At 38.4% G+C, this 20,387-nt stretch overlaps 1 protein-coding gene across 11 annotated transcripts in view; it reads left to right on the top strand.

Annotated features, from left to right (window-relative positions):
• ZYG11A (zyg-11 family member A, cell cycle regulator) overlaps nt 1–20,387 on the top strand; it is a 95,101-nt gene that overhangs the window by 33,248 nt on the left and 41,466 nt on the right. For 10 of the 11 annotated variants that reach the window (XR_015555742.1, XR_015555740.1, XR_015555743.1 and 7 more), the window contains exons 4-8: nt 9,684–9,824; nt 11,692–11,868; nt 14,335–14,399; nt 15,587–15,686; nt 15,774–15,827. Coding sequence is in view for 5 of the 11 variants with exons in the window: in XM_087445918.1 (XP_087302044.1) it covers nt 9,684–9,824; nt 11,692–11,868; nt 14,335–14,399; nt 15,587–15,686; nt 15,774–15,827 (537 nt within the window). In the remaining 6 variants the exon portion in view is untranslated. The remainder of the gene's footprint in view (nt 1–9,683; nt 9,825–11,691; nt 11,869–14,334; nt 14,400–15,586; nt 15,687–15,773; nt 15,828–20,387) is intronic. The other variant, XM_087445917.1, reaches the window with a different exon arrangement.

The raw sequence follows: 20,387 nt of genomic DNA, 5'->3' as shown, positions 1-20,387 counted from the left end.
TTGAAAAGATTATTCTAAGACTGATGTCAAAGAGTATACTGCCTGTATTTTCTTCTAGGAGTTTTATCATTTCAGGTCTTACTTTCAAGTCTTTGATCCATTTTGAGTTAATTTTTGTGTGTGGTGTAAGATAGTGGTCTACTGTCATTCATTTGCATGTGGCTGTCCAGTTTTCTCAACACCATTTATTGAATAGAATTTTTTTTCTCCATTGTATGGTCTCTTATTTCTTTAGAGTTAAGCTGACTCTGTCCCTTTCCTCTTGTCTAAGTTATTACTGTCACAACTTATTCCATCTTGTGTTGTGAATTTGTGGTTAAAATAATGAGATTGTATTTTTTTTTGATGTTTTCCTTCCCTTTATCTTTAATGTTATAATTGTGTGCTAACCTGTCCTGATAGAGAGCTGCAATTTTCTGATTCTGTCTGTTTATCTCCTTGCTCAAGGTTTTCTAACCCCTTTCTTTTTTTTCAGGTATGAGGGCCTTCTTGAACATTTCTTGTGTGTGGAGGGGTCTTGTGGTGATGAACTTCCTTAGCTTTAGTTTATCTGGGAAAGTTTTTATTTCTCCATCAAATCTGAAGGATGTTTTCACTGGATAGAGTATTCTTGGCTGAAAGTTTTTGTCTTTCAGAATTTTGAATATATCATTCCACTCTCTCCTAACCTATAGGACTTCTGCTGAGGAGTCCACTGAATGCCTGATAGGAGTTCCTTTGTAAGTTATTTTCTTCTGCCTTGCTGCCCTTAATATTTTTCTTTGTCATTGACTTTTGCCAGCTTTACTACTATATGCCTCAGAGGAGGTCTTTTTACATTGATATAATTAGGAGTTCTATTAGCTTCTTTCACTTGTATTTTTACCTGCTTCCCTGGGTTTGGGAAGATCTCAGCTGTTATTTCTTTGAACAAACTTTCTGCTCCATTCTCCTTCTCTTCTTCCTCTGGAATACCTGTAATCCTTATGTTGCATTTCCTTTTTTTTAAATAATTTTATTTATTTATTTTTCCCCCAAAGCCCCAGCAGATAGTTGTATGTCATAGTTGCACATCCTTCTAGTTGCTGTATGTGGGACGCGGCCTCAGCATGGCTGGAGAAGCGGTGCGTCGGTGTGCGCCCGGGATCCAAACCCGGGCTGCCAGCAGCGGAGCGCGCGCACTTAACCACTAAGCCACCGGTCCGGCCCTATGTTGCATTTCCTAATTGAGTCGAATATTTCTTGGAGAATTTCATTTCTTTTTAGTCTTAGTTCTCTCTCCTCCTCCATCTGAAGCATTTCTATATTTCTGTCCTCCAGACTGCTGATTCTCTCCTCCATAATATCAGCTCTGTTATTTAGGGAGTCCAGATTTTTCTTTCTCTCATTCATTGTGTTTTTCTGCTTTATAGTTGCTTATTTATAGTTTCAGTCTCTTTTTTGAAGTTCCTGATTTCATTGAAGTATCTGTATATTCTTGTAACTCATTGAGTTTTTTTATGATAGCTATTTTGAATTCTCTGTCGTTTAGATTATATATTTCTGTGCCTTCAGGATTGATTTCTGGGTCCTTGTTATTTTCCTTCTGGTGTGGAGTATTAATATATTTCTGCATACTGTTTGATTGCTTGGATTTGTGCCTCCGCATAGTGATAGTATCTGGTGGCAGCTTCCACCTGCTGCCACTGGGTCAGGGTCAAGAGCTGTGTATTCTGAGCCCGCCACAGTCACTGGCTCCCTCGCTTACAGCTGCTGCTTTTCTATCGCATGTGCAGGCACTCTGGCCAACCGGCTGAACTAGTGTGCCGGGTGGGAGGAGGGGCGCTTTCTTTCGACTGCATGATCCTGGGGGCATTCTTGCTCTGCCCTTGCTATCTGCTCTCCTGGGGTGCTGGCTTGATGAAGATACTCCCGCAGTAGCTTAGTCACATCTGTGTGGGATTTTCCCATGGGCTGTGAGGGAACTTGGAGAGCAGCAGTGTTCCCGGGGAGGGCTGCCCCCTCCTCTCCCAAAGCTGCCTGCAGTCCCGCAGCCTGGGTCACTGTCGTTGGGAGAGGGAGAGGAGATCCCCTTACCTCCTTCCACTTCCTCCTAGGGGCTGTCCAGCACCTCCACCTTCAGATGTATGGCTGAGTGGGTCTCTCAGACGTCTTTTGTGTTGTGTGAATGTCTTCTGTTGGTATATGAATGTCCTTTTCCTTGTATCTTAGCAGGGAGAGTCTAAAGAAAGAGCCCACTCTGCCGTGATTCTGTCGTCACTTGAATATTTTTACAAACAGTGATTGTCTACCTTAGTTGTGCATTGTAATGACTTTAGAAGTTTTAAAATATGCTCATACCTCTGTACCATCCCCCAGAGATTCTGATTTAACTGTTCTGGGACTTGGCCTAGGCATCAAGATTTTAAAAGCTTTCCAGTAATTCTAATTTGTAACAAAGGTTCAGAACCACTGCTTTACAAGAACCCTTTCTTTATAATTATACCCCATGTAATTCTTCCTAGAGTGAGAGAGTAAAGTGATTTGCGATCATTAGTTGCTTTTACATTTTATTCTTTTGCTTTGAAAATAGCCATCATTTCTTAAAGCCCTTTTAATTTTCTAGCATCTCTAATGAAGGTGGAAACCATCAGTTACATCATTAGTCTTGAAATAGAGATATAATTTGAACTTTCAGATTCAATTTGTGTATTAGAGAATTGTTTACCAGGAATGTACACCTAGACCTGTTTCAGATTAAGAGCATTTAATGTCACAATGATCAAAAGACCACAGTGATTTAAAAAAAAAAGATTTTAGCACAAACTCTTGGCATATACAATAATATGGGACAAGTGCTGGAATGTTCTATAGAGGGGTTATGCGTGTAGTTAAGATGCTATCCAAGCAAGTACACCAAAAGAAAATGGGAAGTTTTGTTTCAGTAAACTTGCCTAGTATACATGTAAGTTTAGTTTATTTTGAAAATTTAAAATTATGGATTATGTACAGTGTTGGATATTATGGGATGGAGAGGAGAGACAACAGTCTTCCCAGTACTAATAAACACTAAAGATCTTAAACTGGCTTTATGTGGAGTGTAAGGTACGGTAAGTTTAAAAGGTGCATTTTCAGAAAACCTTTTATTTAATAGGAATATATGTATATCTTTCAAATCAGATGCAAAATATACTAGGTATTTTTGTTGTTTGGGTTGATCAAAAATTTGCTTACATTAAAATGGATAAAATGAAATGTTAGCGATAACCTTCAAACTCAACCAAGTTGTTATTTCTTGCACCTCAAATTGTAATGGGCAGCATGTACTTAATTCCTTTAAAATGGGTGGAAAGGGCACCCACCATTAGTATTAAAAGCCATGCAACGTTTTTCATTTGCTAGGAAATCCTGTTGATCCACCGGTGGGGTATAGTAAGAATCCCTTATGAGGACTGTTTTGTAATGGCATCTGCAGGAAGCTAAGGAGAGAGAGGGTGATGCAAGCAGCTGTCTGGTCTTCTGCTTCGTCTTGCTGTGGCTTATCCTTTGTTTCTCTTTCAGCTCTTACATCTGGATGATCACAGAACTTTTTAAAATTTTAGAATATATGCTTTGCTTAGATTCTTTTTTGTGTGTGTGTGAGGAAGATTAGCCCTGAGCTAATGTCTGTTGCCAATCCTCCTCTTTTTGCTGAGGAAGATTGGCCCTGGGCTAACATCTGGGCCCACCTTCCTCTGCTTTATATGAGATGCCGCCACAGCATGGCTTGATAAGTGGTGCAATGGTCCACGCCCGGGATCCGAACCTGCAAACTCCAGGCTGCTGAAGCAGAGTGCGTGCACTTAACTGCTACGCCACTGGGCCAGCCCCCCTTAGATTCTTAATAATGTGTAGGTCCTTGGGCAATTGATCTATGTATAGTAGTTAAAAATCATTTTTGAAATAATCTTTAACTTGCAGATCACTAATTTTAAAAATTTTGCCACATTTGTTTTATCATATCCTCTTTCTACATACACCTCTTTCTACATACACACAATTTTTTTCTGAACCATTTAAGAGTAGGTTGCGTACATCATGCCCCTCTATACTCATTAGTTTTTGAGTTTGTATTTCCTAAGAGCAAGGATATTCTTCTTAATACCACAGTGCAGTTATCAAATTTCAGGAAATTTAACATTGATGCAATGCTTTTATAAAAATAATCTACTCCACATATTTGCAGTGTTGATTATTGCAATAATGCCCTTTGTAAAATGTTTTTCCTTTTAGTCTAGGATCATTTTTGCATTCAATTGTCATTTGTCTTTATAATTTAATCTGGAAGAGTTCCTTTCCTTGTCTTTTGAGAGGTTAATATTTTTGAAGAATATAGACCAGCTTTGTTTTGTTGGTTTTTTCAAGAATCTTCCTCATTTTGGGTTTGTCTGATGTTTCCTCATAATTAAATTCATGTTCTTCATCTCTAGCTGGTATACCATATAAGGGATGCTGTGTCCTTCTTAAGAATATCACATCCTGAGGGCCGGCCCCGTGGCTTAACGGTTAAGTGCGCGCGCTCCAATGCTGGCGGCCTGGGTTCGGATCACGGGCGCGCACTGACGCGCCGCTTCCCCGGCCATGCTGGGGCCGCGTCCCACATGCAGCAGCTGGAAGGATGTGCAGCCGTGACATGCAACTATCTACTGGGGCTTTGGGGGGAAAAATAAATAAATAAAATCTTTAAAAAAAAAAAAAAGAATATCACATCCTGAAGCAGATACTCCCCCTCATTAGTCATGGTACTTTTCATCACATAGTCAAAGTATTGTTCAGATACTAGGTAAAATATCCAGGTATACATAAAATATTATCTATATAGTATTGTTTCTACACTATATAGATAATATTTTTCCTCTTGCAACTAATAGGCAATATATAAGATAATCAAAGGCTATCACATATCTTGATCCTCATCAGGCTTTCTGATCTAGATTTAGCGTCCACTGATGATTCTTACCTGAACAAATCTTTTTTTTTAAAGTATTTTATTGAAGTCATGATGGTTTATAACATTGTATAGTTTCAAGTATACATTATTATATATCAGTTTCTGTATAGTCTACACCATGCTCACCACCAATAGTCTAGTTTTTATTGGTGCCTGTTTACCCCCTTCGCCCGCCCCCACTCTCTTCCCCTCTGGTAATCACTAATCTCTTCTCTTTATCCATGCGTTTGTTTATCTTCCACATATAAGTGAAATCATCTGGTGTTTGTCTTTCTCTGTCTGGCTTATTTCACTTAACGTAATACCCTCAAGGTCCATCCATGTTGTTGCAAATGGGACAATTTTGTCTTTTTTTATGGCTGAGTAGTATTCCATTGTGTACATATATACCACATATTCTTTATCCGTTCATCAGTTGATGGGCACTTGGGTTGCTTCCATGTCTTGGCTATTGTGAATAATGCTGCAGTGAACATAGGGGTGCAGAGATCTCTTTGTACTATTGATTTACTGTTCTTTGGATAAATACCCAGTAGTGGGATAGCGAGATCATATGGTATTTCTATTTTTAGTTTTTTGAGAAGTCTCTGTATTGTTTTCCATAGTGGCTGCACCAGTTTGCATTCCCACCAGCAGTGTATGAGGGTTCCCTTTTCTCCACATCCTCTCCAACACTTATTATTTCTCGTCTTGTGCCCGTCTTCCTCTATTTTACATGGGACACTGTGCCTGTCTTCCTCTATTTTATATGGGACGCTGCCACAGCATGTCTTGACAAGTGGTGCGTCAGTGTGCGCCCGGGATCTGAACCTGCGAACCCCAGGCTGCCGAAGCGGAGCATGCACACTTAACCTCTTATGCCACCAGGCCGGCCCCTCTCTATCACTTTTGAAGGACAGTTTTGCCGGATATAGCGTTCTTGGTTTAAGTTTTTTTCTTTTAACACTTTGAATATATTGGCTCCTCTGTCTTCTGGCCTCAAAGTTTCTGATGAGAAATCTGCAGATAATCTTATTGAGGATCCCTTTTTAGGTGATGATTCACTTCTGTCTTGCTGCTTCCAAGATTCTCTCTTTGTATTTGGCCTTTGAAAGTTTGATTATAACATGTCTTGGTGTGAGTCTTTTTGAGTTCATCTTACTTGGAGTTCCTTGAGTTCCTTGGATGTTTATATTCATATCTTTCATCAAATTTGGGAAATTTTTGGTCATTTTTTCCTCACATATTCTCTCTGCCCCTTTCTCTCTCTCTTCTTCTTCTGAGACTCCAACAATGTGTGTGTGGATTTTCTTAGTGGTATCCCACAGGTTCCTTAGGCTCTGTTCACTTTTTTTCAGTGTTTTTGCTTTCTATTCCTCTACAGTTTCCATTGTCCTATCTTCAAGTCTGTTGAGTCTTTCTCCTGCCTGCTCAAATCTGCCTTTGAATCCCTGGAGTGAATTTTTGATTTCGGTTATTATTCTTTTCAGCACTGGAATTTTTCTTGGATTTCTTTTTTAGGTTTTCTATCTCTATTATTCTCTTTTGTTCATACATAATTTTCTTGACTTTATGTCTTCCTTTAGTTCTCTGAACGTCTTGAAGACAGTTGTTTTGAAGTCTTTGTCTAGTGGATCTGCCATCAGGTCTTTTACAGGAACAGTTTCTGGTGCTTTCTTTTTCCTTTTGAATGGGCCATACTTTCCTATTTCTTTGTAGGCTTTGTGATTTTTTTTTTTTGTTGAAAGTTGGACATTTGAAACTAATACTATGGCAACTCTGAATATCAGATTCTCTCCCTTCCCTAGAGTTTGCTGTTTTGGTTATTGTTTTGGTTTTTTGATCTGTGCTGAGGATCAGCCTGAGGTATAAACTTGAATGTCTTTTTAGGTCTCTTCTGAGCCTTTTCTTGGGCATGTGCAGTCACTTTGGAGTTTCCTCTTTATATGCAGTTGTTTTGAATGTCTTAGGTTTTAATGTCTGGCTCCTCAAATGGGAAAATGAGTAAAATGATGAGGGGGAGCGGGAGCGATACCGGTCCTTTAAATTCCCTAGAAGTCACTTTAGCTGGAGGGAGAGGGGCTTTGAACAGTTGAGGAGGTGCAACAACAGTAGCTGCCCACCTCTTTGCACCTGTTATCAGAAGCAGCACTCAGCGGTCAGAATACAGATCCCTCTATTTGGAGGATAGAGTCCTTTTCCCCACCCTGGCTCCCACAAGCTAAGTGCAAGCTGTTCTAGGAGCACATGCTAGTGGCTGGGGAGTGGGGGAAAGATCTAAAATTAAATACATTAGGGCCGGCTCCGTGGCTTAGCGGTTAAGTGCGCGCGCTCTGATGCTGGCGGCCCGGGTTCAGATCCCGGGCACCCCCCAAGGCACTACTTCTCCGTCCAACCCGAGGCCGAGTCCCACGTATAGCAACTAGAAGGAGGCAAACCTATGACATACAACTATCTACTGGGGCTTTGGGGGGAAAAAATGAATAAATAAAATCTTTAAATACATTAAATGCTCATCGTCTGTTCTTTTCCCAGTTTCCCCACTCATCTCTTGATTATGTGAAACTCATCCTCTAGTAGATTTTTTAGGACGTGGATTTGTGTCCATATTCTCTAAGTTCTTAGAGTTCAGTCTTTTATAGCTTTGATATTTGAAGGATAGCTTGGCTGGATATAAACTCCTTTGCTTACCCTTTTCTTTCTTTGTTTCTTGAAAATGCTTCTCCACTGTTGCCTTGCTTTGTATATTGCTTATTAATTCTGATGACAATCTAATTCTCTGTGTAATTTATTTATTTTCTTACATGGGGGCTGTAAAGATTTTTTTCTTTAGCTTTAAATTTATTCATTATGCTGTGATATGTCTCAGACTTGATCTGGGTCAGGTTTCCCAGGTATTTGGTGGGTTCTTTCAGTGTATTGATTTATGTCTTTTTTTTAGTTCTGGAAAGTTTTCCTTTGATAGTAGTTCTTTTTTTTTTTTTTTTTTTTGGTGAGGAAGATTGGCTCTGAGTTAACGTCTGTTGCCAGTCTTCCTCTTTTTGCTTGAGGAAGATTGTCGCTGAGTTAACATCTGTGCCAGTCTTCCTCTACCTTGCATGTGGGATGCCGCCACAGCATGGCCTGATGAGCGGTGTGTGGGTCCATGCCCAGGATCCAAAACCACGAACCCTGGGCCATCAAGGCGGAGCGTGCGAACTTAACCACTAAGCTACTGCGCCAGCCCCACTTTGGTAGTAGTTTTAAATATTTCTCCCCCAGGAACTTCAAGTATATGTATGTTGGATCTTTGTCTTCTTTCCATATCAACACTTGATTTTAGATCCTTCTTAATTTCTTTTTTTAAGTTTCCGTCTCTTGTTTCTTTTCTTGCATTTCTTCCCCTTACTAAATTTTTATTCAAATCTATCCCTCTTTGCAACTTAGTTTTTATATTTGATGTGATTTTGTCTTTTTTGAGTTTAATCACTCCTTGTTTCATCTTTTTGTTGAAGGTATTTTTTTATATCCCAAAATGCTTATTGAAAATATTTAATTCATTTTATTTTTTATAATTTTATTTTATTTATTTTTTTTTGTGAGGAAGATCAGCCCTGAGCTAACATCTGATGCCAATCCTCCCCTTTTTTTCTGGGGAAGACTGGCCCTGAGCTAACATCCATGCCCATCTTCCTCTACTTTATATGGGACACACATGGCTCGACAAGCAATGCGTCAGTGCGCACCCGGGATCCAAACTGACAAACCCTGGGCCGCCGCAGCAGAGCGCACACACTTAACTGCTTGTGCCACCGGGCCGGCCCCATTTAATTCATTTTAAAGTACTGTGTTACAGTTTTCTTCTGATTTATTGTTGGTTTATAGGAAGAATTTTTCTCAGCTGAAATGTGTAGATTTGCTTTTTTGAAATTTCTTATAGTAGCTTTGTATGGAATTGGTTTGTATCTTTTTATTTCTTGGCATTTAACTGACAGGGTTCCTAATTCAAAAGCACTCATCAGTTTAGTTATGGGAGGTTTCTTTAATGGATGATGGTTGATGTTACTGGTCAGGGTGGAGTGGAAAAGGGGTTTTTCTTTTCATTTTGCAAGATCTTATATTTTTGCCCTTTATTTTCTTCTTTTCCTTCACTTGCCAGGAATGCTGAAAACTGGTCAGATCTCGTTTTATTTACATTTCCTTGTTGATTTTTATGGTTTGGATCAGGAGGGTACCATTATCTTCCAGACTCAAAGTCTGTACATAGACTTTGAGATTATTACTTCAGTGGTAGCAGGGAAGAATTATATTAATATTAAATGAATGATAAACAGAATAATACTACTACTAGAAAAGGTCAACTCCTTTTTCATTTTAGTTATTTTATGTGGCCTTTTTCCTATCTTTTATTATCTCATTTATCCTGTATGAGTACTTAGAAGATAAATACATTTATTGTTATTGGTTGTTTAAAAATTAACATGTTTTCTGTTATTCAGTTGTGGTCTTAACTGCAATATAGTTGTAGAGACATGGTATTTGAATTTGCTTCCACCACTTAACTGGTTGGTTACTTTGCCTCTCTGGACCCATTGTAAAAATGAGGTTGAGGAGAACATTTACCTGTTAGAATTATGATTGAATGAGAACAACTTTGTAAAGCACCTGAAACCTTTAATTGAACACCTGTTAATATTTCAAACACTTAAGGCCCCTAAAAGCCTGTGCTCAAAGATGAATGGTGAAACCTATTGGTAACAATATCTTTGTTTTTTAGGTTGCTGGAGGAGTCAACATGAGACAGATTTCAGAAGCACTGAGCCGATACAGGAATAGGTCATGTTTTATGAAGGAGGCCCTCTACAGGCTATTCACAGAGACGTTTTCTATGCAGGTAACCATGCCTGCAGTTTTAAAGGTAATTACACCTCAAAAGGTAGTTTTTATTATTACTTTCTTACTTGGTTCAATTACAGTTGTTCACCGAACACACCGAATACAGTAACTTACATGCCTTATTCTACACCGAGTCAAAGTGTCCTCATAAAGAAAGGAAAACAGTGTTAGTTAGGCTTAACTGCTAGTTCATCTCTTGTTGTGAGCATCTGAATCAATTTGAATCATCCGATTATTTGAATTTGGTCTGAGAAGGGGATAATAGGACCCTTTCACTATTTTGCCTAAAACAGGACTTAGTAATCTATAAACATGAAATCACTTTGCCCTAAATGTTGTTTCTTGTTTATTCATTCATTTACTCTTTTTAAAATTTAACATCTGGTTTTCTGAAAGAAAACAACAATAGTGTCCATAACAAGAACAGAACAAAATAGCAATAATTGAAGGTGGCCAAATCTACCCTATAAAGTATTTTGTGAATAAAGTAAAATTACCAGTATTGATAAGGCCAGACTTTGCTTTGGTTTATGGAAGGATGAATTTATTTTAACTGTATTGGAAGTATTAAGTGGTTTGGGGAAAAAAGCTATGATTGTATAAAATTAAATATAACATGAAAATGAAGAGTCTTAAAGTCACCTTGTCTTTATTATTTGTAATTCTTTGCAGTTCCTTAAAAATATGGCTATTTCTGCACCATGGGAGATTAGATTTATTCATAACTGAAATACTGTATAAAGAAAAAACTCTGGACCTTTCTTTCCCATCTGTAATGAGGAGATTGAATTAGATGTTCTGAAAAATCCTTTTCATAACTAAGATTTTGTGTTTTTTGAAAATCATCTTTGTTTTGGTTTCGGCATTTTAAATTGCAGATTATGGTGCAGTTTAGCAATATAGGAAAAAATCATTTTCCATGGGAGAAGTATATCTCAGGTCTTTCTTTAGGCTCCATGAGTTCATGCAGCTGTCAGAGGGGCTCTGGTCTCTTAAAATCATGGCTCATGCAAGTATTAGCCGACTGGTCTCTGAGGTTGGTAAGGATGATTACCCCTATTTGATAGATGGAACAAATCACATTGTCCCTTAGCGTTAGAGGAGGTGTGGTCTTAGCTAATCTGATACCTTCATTTTACATTTGTGTTCTGGGTCTTCCACAGTCTGTCTTCTAATTACTTTTCTAATGTTATTTTCTATCCCTTTTTAAATTCTTTCAAATTCAAATTTTTTCTTCCTCTTTGGGTGGATTTATCCCATCCTTTTGTCCACCTTGTGTTTTTCCTTATCACATTTCCCTTCCCTAGGAATCCCTTCTTCATTCCACCTCCACCTCCACCCCCTCTGTCTATATCCTGTGTGAGACCCTGCCTAAATGTGCTCTCTGAATGAAGCCTTTTGATTCCATACCAGAAATGATTGCTCCCTCCATAACTACCTATAAATAAAGGCAGCACTTTACCTCTTTTATGGTGCTTCTTTTCATTTTCATGTTTTGACATCCCTCACAATGTTATTTGTTTACATACGTTATTTCTCTCACAAGGTTTTATGCTAAGGAATAGGGTATAAGTGACTCATGTTCGTGTCCTCTGCAGTGCTTATCACAATGCCTTGTATGGAGTCAGGCTCACTAAATGATTTTGAAATCACAGATGAGGAAATGGAGGTCCAAAGAAGGGAAGTGACTAACCTAGTCAGACAGCTAGTTAATGGCTGCATTTGGATTGGAAGGTATTGCTGATGTCCTAAAAAAATATATGCTGAGGATAAGGAAAATCTTCTATTTTCTCACCCAGAGAAAATATTTTTGCTAACTAACACAAAAATAAGATGGTGTAAAGAATGCTAATGTCATCATATGCCACTAAAAACAAGTTCATCTTCAGCTTGTGGCTGTAGGAATGAGGAATCATCCATTGGATTTGCCAGTGCAGTTCACAGCCAGTGCTTGCGCCCTCAACTTAACACGCCAGGGCCTGGCCAGGGGGATGCCTGTTCGCCTGTTGTCAGAGGTCACCTGTCTACTTTTCAAGGCTCTGAAAAATTTCCCCCATTATCAGCAGGTAATTTGAATTGAATACTTGACTATGCTTTTTACTTCAGGACAAATATATGAAAAATATGTATTATTTAGTTCTGATTTTTCATCCTACCTGAGAGAGAAAAAGAGAACGAGAGAGAGAATAGATAAAGAATTCATGTTTGTTGTGGAAAAAATAGGAAATATGGATAAGCAATAGGGTATAAATTTTTTAAGTTTCTCAGAAGCCAGTTACCCAGAAACACCTACTGTTAACACTTTGGTACATCCTTATAGTCTTAACATCGTATGTGAAAATTGAATTGATCATAGTTCTAAATATAAAAGCTAAATCCATAAAACTTTTAGAATAAACATAGAAAAAATATTTGTGATCTCCAAGTAGGCAAAGTTTCCTTAGGATACAAAAAGTACATGTCATCAAAGAAAAATAATAAATTCATCAACATTAAAATGTCTGCTCACACACACACATACACAAAAACATTAAAAAATGAAAAGGTAAGCCATGGGCTTGGAAAAATGTTCATTTTATATATGTGACAAAGGACTTTTATCGAGACTATAAAGAACTCTTAACTCAGTAACACAAGACAAACCAATTTTTTTAAAAGGCAAAAGATTTGAACAGACATTTCACCAAAGAAAACATGCAGATGACAAGTAAGCACATCACAAGATGCTCAGTATCTTTAGTCATGAGGGAAATGCAAGTTAAAATCACAGTGAGATACCACTGCACACCTGGATACCACTACACACCCCCTAGATTGGTTGAAATTAAAAGACTGACAATACCAAGTGTTGACAAGGATGTGGAGCAATTGAAATTCTCATATGTTGATGTTGAGAATGTAAAATGATACAACCACCAGTTCAACAGTTTAGTAGTTTTAAAGAAACTTAAAGTTTCTTAAAGTTAGACATAAACCTTCGGGTACTGCCCAATCATTCTGATCCTAGAGAAATGAAATCATATATCCATATAAAGACTTATATATGAATGTTCATAATATCTTTATTCATAATGCCCCCAAACTGAAAACTTTCCAAAAGTCCAACAATAGGTGAATAGATAAATTGGTATGTTCATATAAGAAAATACTATTGGTAATAAAAGGAATGAAGTACTGATAGAAGCAACCTGGATGAATCTCAAAAACATTATATGCTGAGCAAAATAAGCCAGACACAAAAGAGTACATACTATATGATTCCATTTATGTAAAACTTTAGAAAAGACTAATCTATGATGACAGTGTAATTTTCTGGGGCTGGAGTTGCAAGGTCAGGATTGACTGTAAGGGGCACAGTAGAACTCTTTGGGGTGATGGAAATATTTTTTATCTTGATTGTGCTGATGGTGGTGGTAGTTTTTATACAACTATAAATTTGTCAAATCTGATTGAAGTGTGTACTTACAATGAAAATTGATTTTTAAAAATACAATAAGGAAGGGGCCAGCCCTGTGGCCTAGTGGTTAAGTTTGGTGTCCTGTGCTGCGGCAGGCCGGGTTCATGAGTTCAGATCCCGGGTGCAGACCTATATCACTCATCAGCCACGCTGTGGTGGCAACCCACATACAAAATAGAGGAAGACTGGCACAGATGTTAGCTCAGGGCTAATCTTCCTCAAGCAAAAACAAAGGAAGATTGGCAATGGGTATCAGCTCAGGGTGAATCTTCCTCAGGAAAAAACGAACAAACAAACAAACCAATAAGGAAGGTGATCTTTCCTCATCAAAAAAAAATTATATTTCCACTTTCTCTTGAAAAGTTGGAAGATCATTCTCAGTTCAGTCTTAATACCTGCATGGCAATCATCAGTTGGAGCTGAGTAATAACTCCTCCTATAAAAGGGCATGAATTCTTCAGTTTGCCATACTTCCTACTTCTCTCCTATTGTTTCACACTCAGCTCTCTTCACTTGTTTATGTTACCGCATAGTTCCTGTTGGCATTTGCTGCCCCTGGCCCATGCACTATACTTCTGTCATACTGGCTTACTCATAGCCTTTCAAAGAGAGATTTTTCTATTCCTATAGCTTTCCCGGGAGGCCTTCTCTCTTTCTTTCTTATCTGTAAAGGTCCTGTTCAACCCCTACCAATCTTAGGTAGAATGTAGAGGAAGCTCTGTCACAGAGTTAGTTATGAGATATCTGGTAAGGACATTTGTCTTTCAGTATATGGGCCAGGCTTCAGGTAATTGATTTGGACTGACACACAGGCAGGCTCTCTCCATGTAGATCCTTCTAGGGTTCAGGAGGAAGAGACCTCCTCTTTGCCAAGAAAGGGGAAGATTATTCTTTAGGCAGAGGTGAATGAGACAAAGTTTATTAATAAGATTAAGTGGAGAACTTGGAGAGGGCCAGGTACACAGTGAGCTTTCAATAAGAAAAGTTTGTTGGTAGCACCTTCCAAATGCTTAGAACTTTTATTTAGAATGGAGTATACATTTGCTCAAAATTATTTTTCTTTATCCTCTTAAAGTTACAGAAGAATTGTCTTCTCTCCTTAACCAATTCCAGGATTCTTGTGGATGTCCCATTTGACAGGCAAGTATAAAACTTGGTCATCTGGTTTTGGGGTGTTGACCAGTGTTACTCTGAGCATTGTTGGTGTTTGGTTATTAGCTTAACAAGGGTTTGATTAAGGCTGGGATAAGGTATTTGGGGAGAAGGCTGTGTTGAGCCTCTTCCACAGACGTGATTGGAAGTACCCTACTTGCAAATGTTGTCTCCCAAAGTGTGATTCTAGTTCAGGGCAGTGGGTGGTAAGAACATGGGCTCCAGAGTCAAACATACTTGGATTCAAGTTCTAGCCCTTACATTACCTTTGTGCATGTTTCCTTATTTGTAAAATAGTAACTCTTGTGAGGATTAGGTATGATAATGTTTGTAAAGTACTTATCACAGTGCCCAGCTTAAGAAGTACAGGCTGTTCTAAACATTCTTCATTCTTTTTGTTATTATTTCATTGATAATAATTTAAAAAAAATCATTATCCTAGACTCCAGAGGGATTCCTCTTAGAGGCCTTTGTAATCTCCCATATTCATGAGTTCAAAAACATTTATAATAGTTGCTTCTGACAGCAGGAAGATGAAGCACAGGTCGACATGAACAAAGCCTATGATTTGTGGGTGCAGGGTTGTAGACTAAGCCATTCTCAAATCCAATTAAAATGTGTATTTAAAATGGGAGTTGACTTTTAAAAATACAATAGGGAAGGTGGTCTTCCTCATTTAAAAAAAGTCTGTATTTCCACCTTCTCTTGAAAAGTTGGAAGATCTTTCTCAACTCAGTCTTCCTTTCTGCATAGCAGTCAATCAGTTGGAGCTGAGTAACAACTGCCCCTATAAAAGAGCATAAATTCTTTCTAGCTAAGTGATTTGTTTGCTGTGGCATTTTAGCACTATCGACAGTTCAGATTACAAATTACCTCTCAGGGAACTTCTTTCCTTTTTCAGACCCATCATAGTAGAAACTGAATGCTAAAAAAAATAAGTCTTTCTTAGATCTGTCCATCTTTCTTTGAATCCTGCTCATTGTGCTCACATTTGCATGCTGCCCTCTTCCTCTTCTGATCTTCTCTTCCTTTTGCCAAATGCTCTTGGTTTTCGTAGCTGAGACTTTAGAAGTCCAAGACTAGTTTTGTTACAGGATTTGTTGGGGAGGCTAAGTGACTTCTCTCCTCATGTACAATTTCACGAACTTCATTGTGAGAAAAGTACTGCTTTTCAGGTTCGATGCTGCCAAGTTTGTTATGAGATGGCTCTGTAAGCATGAAAACCCCAAAATGCAAACGATGGCAGTGAGCATCACTTCGATTCTAGCCCTGCAGGTATGTGATTGCTAAAGGCAAGATTTCTCTCTCCCTGGTCTTGATGGAGGTCTAATATTTCACTCTCGGCTTTTTGTTTGCTTATAGCTCTCACCTGAGCAAACTGCACAACTTCAAGAAGAGCTCTTTATGGCAGTGAAAGTAGGTTGACTGTCACTTTTATAACCTTTTTCCTCCATAAAAGTAAGTTATGACCATAGTTAAAAAAAATCAAATCATTCTAAAAGGCCTATAAAATGAAAAATCTGTAAGACCTGCTCCCTAGAAGGAACTATATTCTAATCTTACAGCTATTTCTTTTGGTATTTACCTTCACATCTCTAAATAAAATGCTTATAATTGCGATTTCTTAATTTATCCGTTTTAGATGTTATCTGTTGATTCTGCTGCTATGGTAAATAAGAACCCAGCTGTCCTACATGTATCTCTACAAACTACCTCCTTCTCCAACCCCCAACAGGTTCTCACAACTTTTGATAAATCAGTAATCAGTATTTACAATGTGATTATGCTAACATTGCTCACTAAAAAATGTACATCGTTCTATTTTGCACTTCTCTTATTTTGAGATGAGACTTAAGCCATCCTTTTTTTTGTTTTTTGTGAGGAAGATCAGCTCTGAGCTAACATCCAATGCCAATTCTCCTCTTTTTGCTGAGGAAGACTGGCCCTGGGCTAACATCCGTGCCCATCTTCCTCTACTTTATATGGGACGCCACCACAGCATGACTTGACAAGCGGTGCATGGTGCGCACCTGGGATCCAAACCCGGACCACCAGCAGTGGAGTGTGCGCACTTAACCACTATGCCCCGGGCCGGCCTGGAAATGAGCCTTTGACTATGATATGAGATACATGTATTTTTCCTCAGTCGTGTTTTTTTACTTTATTTATGGACTGTTTTGCCATGCAATAATTTTTTATTTTTATGTGGTTCAATTTATTCTTTTCTTTTGTGCCTCTGGGATTGATGGCACACTTTGAAAGTATTTCCCTACTCCATGGGGTATTTTTTTAAATTCCTCATTTTTTTTTTACCTATGGTTTCCTTTTTCTTTCTTTTAACATGTAAATATTTGATTTACTTGGGATTTTTTTTTTGTGGTTTAGGGATCTTTTGTCTCCTCATATGTCTGCCCAGTTGCCTCTGAGCTGTTATTGAATGGTTTATCTTTTCTCCACTGTTATGCATTGCCACATTTATCATATATTAAATTCACATATATATTTGCATCTATGGCCTTTATTCCCTTAATTTGTATGTCTATTTACATCTGATATCACACTTTTTATTTATTGGCTTTATGAATCCTTTAATAGTTAAGATCTTTCCTTGGATTTCTTTCAGTTTTTTTTTCTTTTTTTTTTGGTGAGGAGGATCGGCCCTGAGCTAACATCTGCCAATCCTCCTCTTTTTGCTGAGGAAGACTGGCCCTGGGCTAACATCCATGCCCATCTTCCTCCACTTTATATGGGACACCGCCACAGTATGGCTTGCCAAGCGGTGCGTCAGTGCACGCCTGGGATCCGAACTGGCGAACCCCGGGCTGCTGCAGTGGAGCGTGCGCACTTAACCACTTGCACCACCAGGCCGACCCCTTCTTTCAGTTTTTTTATGTTTGTTTTTCCTGTGTAAACACCAGAATTGGCTTGTCTAGTTTTCTGGACAAAGAAGCCCTGTTTTCTTTGGGATTGTGTTAAATTTATAGATTGACTTAGAAGAATTGACAGCTCTGTAATGTTGATTCTTCCTTTCTGAGAACAGTGTATGTTTATTATTTATTCCATTTATTCAGTCCTTCGTGTCCCCCAGAAGTATGTGGGTGTTTTCTTCATGTTGATATTGTATACTTCTTACATTTATTCTTAAGGCTTTTTACCTTTTGCCTTGCAGTTATAAGCAGAATGAGTATTTGATATCTAGTGAGTAGGTTTGGGGGATAAAAATCAAGAGTGATTTTGGACGTGTTCATTTCTGAGATGCTTGAGATGTCACGTAGGCAGTTTGATATCAGAGGAGTGGATAGGGCTAGAGAAATAATTTGAGTCCCTAGTTCTGATGTGGGATGCAATCACCTAGAAAATGTGGAGTATATAGAAAGAAAAGAAAAGGGCTGAAATAGGTACATAGGAAGAGAAAGAGGAGCCAGAAAAAGAGATAGGGAAGGAGCATCCAAAAGGAATTAGAAAACCAAGAGAGAGTGGTGTCTTAGAATCTAAGAGAAATGTTTTAATATAAATTGGGCAGTCATGTCAGATGCTATTGGGTGGTTGAGTGAGATGAGGATAGAGAGTTAACCATGGGATTTGGCAAGATGGAAATCATTCATCATCTTATGTTATTTTAGTGGAGTAGTGGGACAAAACCTGGTTGGAGTACAATGATGAGCAAATGGGAGGTGAGAAATGGAGATAACTTTTTGGTATATTTTAATAAGTAAGAAAGCAAAGAAATAAAGATACTATGTGGGGCCAGTAGTTTATTTTTTCAAGATAGATTACATTAAGATGTATTTTATGCTCATGAAAATAATTCTGAAAAGAGGGAAAAATTTATGGCAATAGGCAAGACAGAGGGAAATAATTTTGGTGCCAAATCTTTGTGTGTGTACAGGAATTGTATATGGAGTAGAAGTAAAGATGTTGGCTTTTGATTGGAGCAGAAAGGAAGGCAGAGTACAATGATGCAAGTGCAAGTAGGTTGGTAGATATTTTTAGGAAGAATAGCTATAGTTCTCAGTGAAAAGTTAGATGAAGTGATCAAATGAGAGGAGTAAAAAGATGGCAATTAAAGTTTGAGGAGAGAGAATTCTGAAATAGTAGTCTCTGGAGAAAATTTATCGAGCAATATAGTAGGACTGCCAAGTACAGTTGAATGCCCTTTTGAAATTTTTTGGCAGATATTGAAAGTGAGACTCAAGCACAAGACAGAGTCCTTTTCAGTATTCAGATGTTTGGGGGTGGGTCATGAAGTAGGGTTTAACTAAGGCAGGAGTTTTGCCAAGATAATGTGTTGAAGGAACATTGAGGTTGCTGGGAATGTTAACAGGAATACATGTAGAGATAGAGATATTGATATTGATATAGAGAGCAAGTATTGAAAATAACATGGAGGGAAGAGTAGCACTGTAGTTCTTGGAGAAACAGTTTTAGGTGGTGGTACCAAAAGTTCAGGCTTTAGATTAAAACAAACCAGGTTCAACCACTAGCCGTAAGACCTTAGATAATTGACTTAACTCCTCTGTGCCTCAGATTCTTCATCTGAAAAACTGGCATCACCTGAAAAACAGACATCTGTCATAGGAGTAATATTTGGCAATTATTTTGAGTGTCATTAAGATAAAATAGGTAAAGCATCTAACCTGGCCCTGGCCAGAGTGGTTGTTACTTTCAGGGTCTGCCTCACCTCCTCTGCTTCCTCCCTTGCCTTGCCGCCGTTCACCCTATTGGCTGTCTAGATGATTGCTACCTGTGTTGTGTACCACTCTTATATTCTCCTTTTGACTCTCACAGCTATATTTTTGTGATGATATTTTGTGATGTATCTCTTGATACATTTTCTCTTGGTTGGGTAAAATATTTGAGGTCATCTCATTCCTCGTGAAGCCCACCCTTGTGGTCTAGTGGTTAAGATTGGGTGCTCTCATCACCGTGGTCTAGGTTCATTTCTCAGTCAGGGAACCACAGCACCTGTCTGTCTCTTGTCATACTGTGGCAGCTGCTTGTTGCTAAGATGCTGAAAGCTTTCCACCAGACTTGGAAATATCAGCAGGGTCACCCATGGTGGCAGGTTTCAGCAGAGCTTCCAGACTAAGACAGACTAGAAAGAAATACCTGGCCCCACCCACTTCTGGAAAAATTGGCCATGAAAACCCTATGAACACCATTGTCTGCTATAGCACTGGAATGTAAGAAGATGGCACAGAAATACTGGGCAGGGTCCCGCTCTGCTGTACACAGGGTCACCAGGAGTCAGAATCGATTCAAGGGCACTAACAACAACATTCCTCCTGAAAATAGACATAATCGGATTTGTTTAGTGCTGGTATATTTTATGTATCTTTTCGTTAGCTGGTTAAGTGAAAATTCGCTGTCTTTTTAGTCTCACATGACAGTCTAATGTGCTTGAAAGAAAGCATATATACTAGCTTAACTTGTGTCCAGAGATATTCTGATCTGAAATAGTAAGTTGGAATCTCTGTTAAAGTGAGCCAGTGGTTTCTTTAAGCTGTTAGGACATATCCTTATAATACTAGTGATATCCTCTTGCTATACTGACCTGCTCATTGGCCCAGAACAGCAGACTTTTTCGTTGCCTGGTATATCCTGCCCCCCCGAATTCCTTGCTTGGCTGGCTTGTCCTCTTTTTGTTCTGGTCTCAGTTTACATATTACCTTTGTATGGAGGTCTCCGTCTCCCATCTTTTCTAAAGTAAATTCTTAAATTTGTTTCCTTCAGAGTGTTTACTAAAAGTTATAATTCTTTTATTTAGTTAAGAAAAACCAACTCTCTTTTTTATATGCTATATCTCTTACCTGAATTAAGTGCCTGACTTCCAGAAAGTGTTGACTAAACATTCTCAATAAATGAATAATGAAATAGCTGATATGTACTTGATTATGAGGTTTATTAACAAGTACCAAGAACTTGATTAAGTGCTCATTAAACTTTTTTTTTAATTTAGTCCTGATAAAAACCCTA

Source organism: Ceratotherium simum, chromosome 22 (assembly GCF_057802395.1).
Source record: "Ceratotherium simum simum isolate JZ-2026a chromosome 22, ASM5780239v1, whole genome shotgun sequence".
NCBI classification, from domain to species: Eukaryota; Metazoa; Chordata; class Mammalia; order Perissodactyla; family Rhinocerotidae; genus Ceratotherium; species Ceratotherium simum.
This window is presented reverse-complemented; position numbering and strand designations above follow the sequence as displayed.